This window comes from Echinops telfairi, unplaced genomic scaffold (genome assembly GCF_000313985.2).
Source record: "Echinops telfairi isolate 266 unplaced genomic scaffold, ASM31398v2 ScPeMD7_2;HRSCAF=8, whole genome shotgun sequence".
NCBI lineage: Eukaryota > Metazoa > Chordata > Mammalia > Afrosoricida > Tenrecidae > Echinops > Echinops telfairi.
In genome coordinates, this window is record NW_022103898.1 from 31,522,568 (window position 1) to 31,535,416 (window position 12,849).

Consider the following 12,849-nt stretch of genomic DNA (forward strand, 5'->3'; position numbering starts at 1 on the left):
TCACAAAATGTTTTCACAAGATTAAACCAGGCATTAGTAAGCTAGAAATGGACTGCTATTGGCCATTTTGAATCAGCTAACCATATCTAGGGAATGAAAAGCTGAAGAGGAGTGATATAACACTCGGACTTTTAGCAGTCCCTTGTGTGACAATGTAGAATGGTTCTATAGGGTTTTGTTTTTAAGTGATTTTATTGGCATAGGATTCACATATCATACAATTCAATAGTTCAATCACATCAAGAAGAGTTGTACTATCATCACCACAATCAGTTTTAGAACATTTTCTTCATTCTTGTACTCATGGTTATTAGCTCCACATCCCCCCCACCCCAACCTCTCCTGCCATATCCCCAAGGAACCAATAATCCAGTTACTGTCTCTATCCATTTATTTAATCCTGGATTTCATACACAGAAAAACATCTAAAACAATAAAATTAACAAAAATAACAAAGTAAAACACACAAAAACCTCAACATGGTCAGTGATAATATTCATATGCCTACAAGGAAAAACAGATAATATGACTATAATCCAAATTTACTCATCAACCACTAATGACAAAGCTGAAGAAATTGAAGAAGTTTATCAGTTTCTGCAGTATGAACTCATCAATTATTGGGGAACTTGGGGAAGCATATACCTATAGTTATGAAATTTTAAGAACTCTAAATGACAGACACCATAGCATAGTGGCTAAAAGTCTGGACTTTGAAGGCAACAAATATGTTCAAACACTTACTCTACCACTTCCTGTGCAGCCTTGAACCTTGGGTATAGCAGTGAAAATGAAAACATTGTGACTTAGCAAATAAACTGGGGTGAATCTTGCAGAATTCTGAGAGAAAATATCACAACAAAGAATGCATACAGGATGACACCATTTATATAAATGGAAAACGGGCAAAAATAGTATTCTCTACTGCTTAAGAATACATGCATATGTAATCAAAATCAAAGTGGTGGTGTAGTGGGTTACACATTGGGCTGTTAACCACAAGGTCAGCAGTTCAAAACCACCACTCCGTGGAAGAAAGATGAGGTTTCTACTTCCATAAAAAGAGTTACAGTCTCAGCAAGCCATGAGGGCAGTCTTGCCCTGTCCTATAGGATTATTGTGAGTCAGAATCAAATGGGTTTGTGTTTTTGTTTGGAATTTATACGATCATATTTAGAACAACAGCTTCTATGTTGTTCTAAGACATGTTAAAAGACAACATTATGAAGAACGGTTAACGGGGATGTGAGCTTCAACCAGACTCTAATGTTTTGTTTCTTAAGCCAACAGATGGGGAACTAGGACATCATTCTTCTCTATAATTTTATATAATATATTTCAGATCAATTTTTCAAAAGCATAATATGAGAATTAATAGATAGCAGAAGGGAAAGTGCTGGTGAAATAATGCAAAGGAAAAAACAGAATGTTATCGAAAAATGATATTTAGATTGGTCTCATACAATTACTAGATGTTTCTTCATTTCTTATGCCTTGAGACATTCTGATATCAGTGTTACCTTTTAGATTTAAATGTATAGTTTATCAAATAAATCCAGCCAACCAAAATCTAATCCACTAGATTATTTTCCCAAAAAGCTTTTTTCAACTATTGTACATGAAACATTAAGTGTTTTAAACAGGTAATCTAAAGGGATGGAAAGAGGTTCTATTCTCAAATAATGGAACATATGGTATTCTATGTATCCTTCTTGGAGAACTGCAATACACCTAACTAAATTAATGCCTCTGAGAATCCTGACAATACATAAGTCTATTCTGTTTAATCCAGAATCACCCAAAATTACTTAGTCTCCTTTTCTGGAGGATGGTATTAGCAAATGTGATTCTAAATCTTGTTTATAAATAACTAAATGTTAATTAGATAGATAGATAAATAGATAGCTATGGCAGTTTAATAACACAACACATGACATAAGAAAATATTTAGAGTATCATAAGAAAAAATACTCAAGGAAAAGAGAAATAGCCCCATTTGTTTTCTTCTCTTAAACTGAAATCCACTGAAAATTTCATAACTGCCAGGCATTGTTCTAAGTGGCTTTACATAGGTAATAATTCATTTAACCTGTCAGAGTATGTGCTCTGTTCTAGAAATCTGTGAACAACACATCCAAAAATATCAATGAAAATATAACCATACTTTAAAATTAATTTTTCTCTAGTTTCCCTCTAGAGTAAGACAAAAGCTATGAAATTTTCTATAACTCTCAATGTATAATAAACAATAGTTTCTGAACATTTTAAATTATTTCTATAATTAACCACTTAAACATTTATGAGCCTGACATTTGTTTTTAACTGTATTTTCTACAATAGTTTGTATTACCTTTAATATTGGAAGAACTTCCAAGCACCCTTTTGAGATATTAGGCAATTCACCATTCTCTTTTCTTACAGGTGAGTCTGCAAAAGAGAAAGAGAGAGTGAGGGCAAATGGAGGAGGGAGGGAGAGGAAAGATGAAGAAGAGATGTAGGAATGAAAAAGAAACGGTGGATGAGATGGAGGAGTAGGCAGGGCACAGAAAGGCAAAGAAGATGAGATGAGAGAAAAGGATGAAAATTTAGTAGCAAGTCATAATCATAAAAAGTTAACATAAATTGATTATCTTTTTAATTACCCATGATCTTAGAAATAATCCAATACTGCAGTTCATTAAATACCTGCTTGGTTTTTTTTTAATCATTTTATTAGGGGCTCATACAACTCATTACAATCCATACATACATCAATTGTGTAAAGCGTATTTGTACATTCATTGCCCTCATCATTCTGAAAACATTTCCTCTCCACTTAAGCCCCCGGCATTAGGTCCTCATTTTTCCCCTCCTTCCCCGCTCCCTGCTCCCTCATGAGCCCTTAATAGTTTATAAATTGTTATTTTGTCATATCTTGCCCTGTCCGACGTCCTACTTGTTTCTTTCACATAATTTTTTTACTTTATACAGGACATTTTCAAAGCATCTTGCAATACAACAAAATCAAGAAACTTGCATATGAACAAGACAAAGGTCTTCTTGTATCTCTGATAAAGCCCATTTAAAAGCATTTTTAAATAGCGGCACTATTTTAGAAAAATAAATTTAGACAAATACCAGGAAAGGCTGGTTAGAATTAAAGAAATATAAATAATAAATATGACCAACATGGCAGTGATCACTTAATCTTAAAATGTATACAATTCAAACTAAACTAATAAAGTATTACTTAACAAACATCTTGAAGGAGACTGCCTTCATTTTAAAAATACAATTAGAAGTGCAGGAATTATGGCTAATTTTTTAAGGTACAATAATAATGGCATTGTTCTTTATTTTCTCCACTGCCAGTTTGTCATACTGTGGTGGCCTGTGTGTTGCTGGAGCCATGTCACTGGTATTTCAGATGCCAGCAGGGTCACCCAAAGTGAACAGGCTTCAGCAGAGCTTCCAGACTAAGAACAGACTGTGAAGAAGAACTCGGTTCCTCACTTCAGAGGAAGAAGCACCTGAAAACCTTATGCATAGCTTTAACGCATGTTCAAATATTGAACGTCTAAACAAAGGAAGCAGAATATTGTCAGAGATGGGCAGGTGCCCCTCAGGTCCAAGAGCACTTGAAATGTGACTGAAGAGGAAATGGTTTCTTTTGTCTTGCTTGGATCCACAATCAATGCTCATGGAAACAGTAAAAGCATATTGCATTAGGTAAATCTGCTGCACAGAACCTCTTTTAAAAGTGCTGAAGAGCAAAGATAAACAAGCGGCCATCTAGCTGAGAAGCAACAAAGCCCACATAAAAGAAGCACACCAGCCAATGTGATCATGAGGTGTCGATGGGATCAGGTATCAGGCAGCAAAGACCCAGAACAAAAAATCATATCATTGTGAATGAGGAGGAGTGCAGAGTAGACACACAAAGCCCATCTGTAGACAATTGTACATCCCCTTACAGAAGGGTCATGGAAAGGAGAAGAGCCCGTCAGGGTGCAGTACAGCAACGATGAAACATACAACTTTCCTCTAATTCCTAAATGCTTCCTCCTCCGACCCCACTATGACCCCAATTCTACTTTACAAATCCGGCTAGAGCAGAGCAGTACGCAGGTACAGATAAGAGCTGGAAACACAGGGAATCCAGGGAAAATAAACCACTCAGGACCAATATTGAGAGTAGTGATAACAGGAGGGGAAGGGGAAGGTGGGAGAGAAAGGGGGAACCGATCACAAGGATCTACATATAACACCCTCCCTGAGGGATGGACAACAGAAAAGTGGGTGAAGGGAGACATCAGACAGTGTAAGGCATGAAAAAATAAGACATGAAAAAATTTATAAATTATCAAGGATTCATGAGGAAAGGAGGGGGGAAAGGAGAGGGGGGAATGAGGAGCTGATACCAAGGGATCAAGTAGGAAGAAAATGTTTTGAAAATGATGATGGCAACAAATGTACAAATGTGCTCGACACATGGATGGATATATGGATTGTGATAAGAGTTGTACGAGCCCCCAATAAAATTATTCTTTAAAACAGCATTGAAGAGCAAGGATGTTGCTTTGAGAAATCAGGTGCACCTGATCCAGGTTGCATCATATAGATATAAAAGTTGGACATTGAATAAGGAAGACCATAGCAGAATCGATGTATTTGAATTGTGGTGCTGGAGAATACTGAAAGTACCATGGACTGTTCAAAGGACACACTGGTCTGTGTTGGAAGAAGTAAGATCAGAGTGCTCCTTAGAGGCAAGGATGACAAGACTTCGTATGACATATTTTGGACATGTTGTCAGGAAAGACCAGTCCCTGAAGAAGGACATCATGCTTGGTGAAGTGGAGGGGTGGTGGGAAAGAGGAAGGCCCCAAGGAGATGAAGTGGCACCGTGGCTGCATAGATGGGCTCAGGCACAGGAACAATTGTGAGGATGGCACAGGACCGGGCAGTATTCCGTTTCAGGGTCGGAGCCAACTTAATGGCACTTAGCAACGACGACTTCATTGTCTAAAAACAGTCATGGGTCATCAGTCTTGTTTTTTAAATTCTATGAAATTGGGGAGTGCTACAGGGAGAAAATTTAAAAGATTGGCAAATTGTTAGAGCGGGTGGTGGATGCATAGTGGCTAATTTCATCTGTCTGGTTTATGTGTGAAATCCTGCCTACAAAAAGTTTAAAAAGCAGGAAGCGTTTTAAGGTAGGGCACATCAAAAATATACCATCAGGCTCCTGAACAAGCTAGATGTCCGTGAAGACATCTAACCAATGGGTCTCGAGCGTTGCTCTGTATTGAAATCACCTGGAGAGCGAATGAAGCCTAGACTGGACCAGGCTAGCTCATGCAGAATAAGGGCTCAGCCTGGACTTGTATTATCTCTCAGGTGACCCATCAAAGTCTAAAAAACATGGCTCTAAACCTCATCTGCAAAACAACTCTGAACAATTTAGGACCTCCCTGGGACACAGCTTTATGACAAAGTCCTCAGGTCTCACGCACACACTCCATTAGCCAAGGGGAATGGCGGCTGGGTACGCAGCTTGTTTTCTACGTCGGGAGACAGGGAGCCAAAGGGTGTAACCACCAACACAGGGAAAGACAAGGAACCACCCTCTGTGAGACAGCATCTTTTTTTTTTTTTAGTCATTTTATTGGGGGCTCATACAACTCTTATCACAATCCATACATGCATCTACTGTGTCAAACACATTTGTTGCCATCATCATTCTCAAAACATTTGCTTTCTACTTGAGCCCTTGATATCAGCTCCCCATTTTTCCCCTCCAACCCCACCTCCCACCCACATGAACCTTTAATAATTTATAAATTATTTTGTCATGTCTTACACTGTCTGATGTCTCCCTTCACCCACTTTTCTGTTGTCCATCCCCCAGGGAGGGGATTATATGTAGATCCTTTTAATTGGTTCACCCTTTCTACCCCACCCTCCCTCCACCCTCCCAGTATCGCCACCCTTACCACTGGTCCTGAAGGGTTCATCTGTCCTAGATTCCCTGTGTTCCAGTTCCTATCTGTGCCAGTATACATCCTCTGGTCTAGCCAGATTTGTAAAATAGAATTGGAATCATGATAACTGGGGTTAGGAAGCATTTAAGAACTAGAGGAAAGTTATATGTTTCATCGGTTCTATACTGCACCCTGACTGGCTCATCTCCTCCCCGCGACCCTTCTGTAAGGAGATGTCCAGTTGTCTAAAGATGGGCTTTGGGTCCCCACTCCACACTTGTCCCTCATTCTCAATGATAGGAATTTTTGTTCTTTGATGCCTGATATCTGATCCCTTTGACACCTCGTGATCACACAGGCTGGTGTGCTTCTCCCATGTGGACTTTGTTGCTTCTCAGCTAGATGGCTGCTTGTTTATCTTCAAGCCTTTAAGACCCCAGACATTATATCTTTTGATATCTGGGCACCATCAGCTTTCTTTACCACATTTGCTTATGCAGCTGCTTTGTCTTCAGCAATCATGTCGAGAAGGTGAGCATCATGGAATGCCAGCTTAATAGAACAAAAGTGTTCTTGCATTGAGGGAGTACTTGAGTGGAGGCCCAATATCCACCTGTGCCCTTAATACTAACCCTATAAATATATGCACATAGATCTATTTCCCCATCCTCATATATAAATATATTTACACATGTGCATGCCAGCATTTAGACCTCTATAAATGCCCTTTGCCTCCCACCTCTTTCCTCTATTTCCTTTGACTTTCCTCTTGTCCCATTATCAATGCTCAGCCTTCATTTGGGTTCCAGTAATTCCTCTCAGTTACATTGCCCTTGATCAAGACCTATCAGGCCTCTTACACCTTCCTCCCCACAGCATCTTCCGTTCAGAGGAAAATAGAATGGTAGCAGAAAGGAGTTGGGACTGGGAAAGTGGGAGTGTGAAAAAAGGCAAAAGAAGAGGGTAAGAAGAAATTAATAAATGTGAAGAAACTTGGAAAGAGGAGGGGATGAGAGAGAAAGGAGATTTTCATAAGGAGATAAACAGTGCAAGGATATTGAGACATCCAATAAATCTTTAAACTCCAGGCAGTGAGGACCAAGGGTATAATTGGGACCACGGCATGCTCTCTTCCTTCAAATAGCATACACATTATGGGGAAATAGAAGAGAAAGAAATAGGAAAGGGGACAAAGCAGGGCTGATAAAGGGAAAAAGGAAGAGGAAAAAGAGGAGGAATAGTGATCATGAAGATTGGGGAAAGGGGACAAAAAGCCAGAGTTCTGTCTGCCACTGCCCATACAGCATGCAACCTGCTCTTTCTGCCATCCATGGATAAGCCTCCTCTCTTGTTTCTATTCCTGATTATAAATAGTCATTGCAGCACACTGAGGAAAGGCTTAGCTTACATTAGTACAAGTTTCCTGTACTGTATTCCAATTTACACTTAGAAATCAGTCTGTGTATGTATATTCATAGGCTGTTCATTCAACATTTTACCTATAGACTTTTTAAATTTTCTTGTTGGGCTTCCCAAGGATTCCAATATTTCACATAATCGTAGTGTGATCTCTGCAGCCATCACAATGTCAATGCCGTCCATTTTGTAGGAGTGAATGATTTCATTTATCTGCCACAGAAGATAGACCCACTAAAAAGAGGAAAGAGCAAAATCAGTTCATAGTGGATGACACTGGAGAAAATTTCGCATTTTTTCCAAACTTACTATTTACATAAAGTTGGCATGATCAAACCACATGGAAATGTTATCCAGGTACCAACCCAAAGTCAATTCTGTCCCACAGCAAACCTACAGGGCAGAGTAGAACTGCCCCATTGGGTTTCCAAGCCTGTCAATCTTTATAGGCACAGACTGCTACAGCTTTCTCCCACAGAGCTGCTAGTGGGTTCAGACCACTCAACTCTAGGTTAGCAGTAAGCACTTAACCTTAACACTGACAGAGACCCTTCACGTGACCTTAGCATGTGATATATTTATTCCTCTCTCAAATTACCACCACCACCACCACGCTGCTCCCCATACAAACAATGCTGGGGTAGGAGTGGCACATTAAAAAGGTACACACATTAAATGAAAGGCTCACTGAGCAACATCTTTTACTTAACATATACATATGCAAATGATGGTTATTATACAGTTGAATAAAGACTGTTTAATTTTGAAATGTGTACTAATACATGTCAACAATAGATATATATGAAAAGAATATACAAAAAAGGATACTTTGTTAGTACTGATTTTCTGGAAGAATTTGGAATAGTCACTCTTGGACACACTGATCCGCTGAACCCCCGATTTGCATCTCTGCCACAGGAACATTATCATGTCCACAACAATCTCTTTATCGGGCTTGACATTCTGAAAACAAACGTGACAAAGCAAATGGGTAAGAACAAGAAGGTCTATACACCTAGAGAGAGAGACCTACACACGGAGCTTCAAGCAGAGAAGTGTGTAGAAAAGTTCCATTAATTTTCATTCCATTTATCCACAAACTTTTTGAAGTCCCCCTTCATTCCAATACATTATCTATATAACATTTACTGTGTGCCAGGTACTAATTCATTAAATTCCATAAGGTGAGTCCCATTGTCCACATGCCCACTTTACAAACAAAGAGACTGAAGCACAAGAAGATGAGTCGCACAAAGGAAGGGCTAGAAAGTAGCAGAGGCAAAATTCAAACCAAGCAAGCTAGCTCCAGAGTCCTCCTTCTCTTTTAACTACTGTACATGGCTTCGACCCCCTAAACGGAAATCCCAAACACTTTTTGACAGGTATGTAAACCAACTCAAACCGGAACCAAGATCACTGCCATCAGACCAATACCAGCTCATAGGACAGAGTAGAGTTGCCCTGTGGGCTTCCAAGGCTGTAGATCCTTCCAGGAGCAGGGAACAGAAAGCCCCGTCTCTTCTGCGCATGACGGGTTTGAACTGCTGATCTTGAGGTTAGCAGCGTAGCATGTAGCTCTGCCACCAAGATCCCTTCCATCCAAATTTAAATGTTAGCTATCCTTTTTGCTTCTTTGCTTTTAAAAATTCCTGTGGGGATGGGGAGCTAAGAAAGAGGAGGAGGAAGAAGGCGTGCAGAAACTATACGGAGCCTGTTCTCAAGTTACCAAGGGGTGGCTTAGAATGAATATATCTCCTCTTAAGTCAAAGCCTCCCAGCTCTTCTCTGAAGAAAAATAAAGTCACCTGGCATATCTGAACTAAAACATCATTTCATGATTAAAATACACCAAAGTTTCAGCTCCCTTAGGAAAGATCTAAGATGTTAGCTCAGTACTCAGAATATAATGATGTTGGTTGCCAAGTCAATTCTAGCTCCTGATGACCCAAATGTGCCAAGTGGAACTGCTTCATAGGGTATACAGGGCTGTGACCTCTCGGAAGCAAATCACCAAGTCAATCTTCCGAGTGGACTCTGGGTCGTATAAGACAAAAACAGACACAACTCACAGCCTTCAAGTCGGCTCTGACTCATAGCGGCCCTAAGGAACAAAGAAGAACTCCCTTTTGGGGTTCCAAGGCTATAAATCTATATGGGAGCACAAAGCCTCAATTTTCTCTCTAGAAGTGACTGGTGGAGTTGAACTGCTAACCTTGCAGTTAGCAGCCCCAAATGTAACCCACTACACCACCAGGGCTCCAGTTTGGGGTATTACAGAGATCAGTAAATGCTTAGTCAATTGAATTGAACTTAAAGCTCAGACACATGTGATTAAAAAAGGGAAGGAAAAAAAAACCACTTGTCCCTTTAAGCCTTAATTGTTGTTGTTTTGGCTTATTGTGCCCACCTGACAATTGTAATAACCCATTAAATTTGGGACTAAGCACCTTTGTTTATCATAGCAGTGGAACTTCCCAAGTTCCTTACTGCGCTTCATTTGCATGTTGTTGTTTGTTTTTAAACAGAAAATCAAGTTTTAAAATAAACCCCCATCAGAATCAGGTAACAGGCATCAGAAGATACAACATGACACAAAACAAAACAAAAAAAAAACATAATGTTGAGGGCGAGGGGGTCAGAGCACAGACCCCAAATCCATCTGTAGACAATGGGACATCCCCTTACAAAAGGGTCACAAGGAAGGGATGAGTCACCAGGGCTCAGTATAGCACCGATGAACCACAATATTCCTCTGGCTCCTGAGGCTTCCTCACCCCCCACTAACATGACCCCAATCCTAACTTACACTGTGGGCTAGACCAGAGCATGTAGAGTAGTACAAATAAGAGCTCACTACACGTGGAATCCTGGTCAGATAAGCCCCGCAGGAACAGAAATAGGAGTAGCGATACCAGGAGAGTAGGGGGGGAGAAGGAAAGAGGAGGGGGGAAGAAACTGTGGGGGAAGAGAGACAGCAGTCGGTAAAAGGTGTGAAAATAATAATAATTTATCAAAGGCTCACAAGTGTGGGGGAGGAGTAGAGGAGCTGATACCAAGGGGTCAAATATAAAGTAAATGTTTAGAAAATAATGATGGTAACATACGTACAAATAGGCTTCTATATTTGTTATGGATTGTTGGATGGATGTAAGGATTGTTATAAGACCTATAAGAAGCCCCAATTAAATGACCTTAAGAAACACGCACACACACAAAACATCAGAATCCCACATTGTGTAAGTAACTGTTTAAAAGGTGTGTTTGGATTGGGGTTTGGGGGAGCCTTGGAGAAGCTCTGGGGATCCCTTAAGCTCAGTTTCAAAGTCCGCACTGTGCTAGTTTCCCCTAGGCCTGGACCACTGATTCCCACGTACGGGCCACTTCTAAATCCTTGTTGTTGTGTGCAAAAAGACCCCAAAAAACTACCAGGCTTTGTGCTCACGGACTGAATGCAGTGTTTCACTAACAACATGAACTCCTCATTATCAGCCCTCCTTCACTGCCTTCACTTCAGCTAGAAATATAGCTAGCACAGGTAGATCCACAAAAGGAACAGGTGGGGCCTCAAAATAGCAGTCATAATAAAAAAGAAATGTGAAAATATAGCAAACCAGTACCTAACTCACCCTCTTATGATAATGATTGAACAATGTAGAATTTGAGCCAGGTATAATAGGCAGTATACTGCAAATCTGGCTTTAAACTCCATATTTAAAACCCTTCCCTCCTTCCACACATTTAAAATGATCCATAATAGCTATTTTACCTGCGGAGGGGAGCAGATGCAGTTATATAAGGTTGCTGCCAACTGGAAAATATCTTCTGAAAATGCAACACCTTGTATGCAAGATTCTCAAATTACAAAGTAGAGAAAATTTAAATAAAAATCATTACAAATTAAAATATATAAAAGGCACAGAAACAGAAATTCTCTAAAAATGACAGAAACAAATTTGGGGAAATCTTTGTAAATAAAATATGTTAAAATACTTTTATATTAAAACTAATACCAGTGGACTGTAATTTTATATTATTATTCCTTAATCTGCATATCAACTCTGTCTAAAAAGAAACTGAAGAGGTCTATAACATTAAAACGTATAAAATATGGTAGCTGTAATAAAATAATAAAACTATCTGTTGTATTAGAAACTATCAGAAACCACTAAAAAAGGAAACTATACCATTACTTAAAACTTAACTGCTGTCAGGTTGATTTCAGCTCATAGTGGTCCTATAAGACAGCACTGATCCTGGGAGTTTCCGTGGAGGTATTTATAAGGGCAGATAAACCTTATAAAACCTTCTAAAATATCATTGTCACACAGAGTGGCTAGTGAGTTTGAGCTGTGGACCTTGACGTTAGCAGCCTAACATGTGACCCACTACACAGGGCTCCTCCTTGAATGATTAGTTTGGTACAAATTACGTCCTGCAATTGAACAGCCACGCAATTAGGCCTTCAAGAACATGGCGAGAGGACGAGCATGGCCATGTCTCTAAGGAGCACTCTGGCCTTCTGTAATTCTTCCAAGATAGATTTGGCAGCCCATACTGTCGATATTTTTTGTCAGCAGCACTATTCAAATGCATCCATTCTTCTATGGTCTTCCTGATTCAATGTGCAACATAACAAGCATATGAGGCAAATGAAAATATCATGGCTTGGTCAGGTGCGTTTAGTGTGTAAGAAACAGCCTTGCTTTTCAATGCTCTAAAGAGGTCTTGTGCCGCATATTTATCTCACGTAGAGCATTTTTTGATCTCTTGACTGCTGCGTCCACCTGCATTGATTATGGTCCCAACCAAGACAAAATTCTTGTCAACTTCAACCCTTTCTCCATTCATCATGATATTACCTATTGGCTCAGTTGTGAGGATGTTAGTCTTTCTTACATTGAGTTGTAATCCATACTGAAGGCTACAATCCCTGATTTTCATCACAAAGTGCTTCAAGTCCTCCTCGCTTTCAGCAAGCAAGGTTGTGTCCTCTGCATATCTAAGGTTGTTAAGAAGCCTTCCTCCAATACTGATGCCACCCTCTTCTTCATATGACCTAGCTTCTCTGATGATTTGCTCAGCATACAAATTGAATAAGTATTGTGAAAGGATACGACCCTGATGCACACCTTTCCTGATTTAAAACCACACAGTATCCCTTTGTTTGGTTCGCACAACTGCCTCTTGATCCATGTATAAGTTCTGCATTAGCACAATAAAGTGTTCTAGAATTCCCATTCTTCTCAAGGCTATCTAGTTTGTCAAAGAGCTGAATAGAACATTTCAAGGCCAGTTCAAAAAGACAATGTCAAATATAATGAAATGTGCAAAGACCTATAGTTAGGAAACCGAAAGGAAAGAATATGCTCAGCACATCTTAAACTGAAAAAACTGAAGAAAAATGTTAAGCCTCAAGTGGCAACCTTGAACGATTCTATGGGAAAGATATTGATCATGTACCTGTCTTTCAA

The 12,849-nt window shown here is 39.6% G+C and overlaps 1 protein-coding gene across 1 annotated transcript in view; it reads right to left on the reverse strand.

Moving 5' to 3' along the window:
* CFAP54 (cilia and flagella associated protein 54) overlaps positions 1–12,849 on the reverse strand; it is a 390,102-nt gene that overhangs the window by 321,070 nt on the left and 56,183 nt on the right. Inside the window, exons 12-14 of the mRNA XM_030886291.2 lie at positions 11,145–11,230; positions 8,208–8,342; positions 7,463–7,613 (exon numbers count right to left, since the gene is read on the reverse strand). Coding sequence (XP_030742151.1) covers positions 7,463–7,613; positions 8,208–8,342; positions 11,145–11,230 — 372 coding nt within the window. The remainder of the gene's footprint in view (positions 1–7,462; positions 7,614–8,207; positions 8,343–11,144; positions 11,231–12,849) is intronic.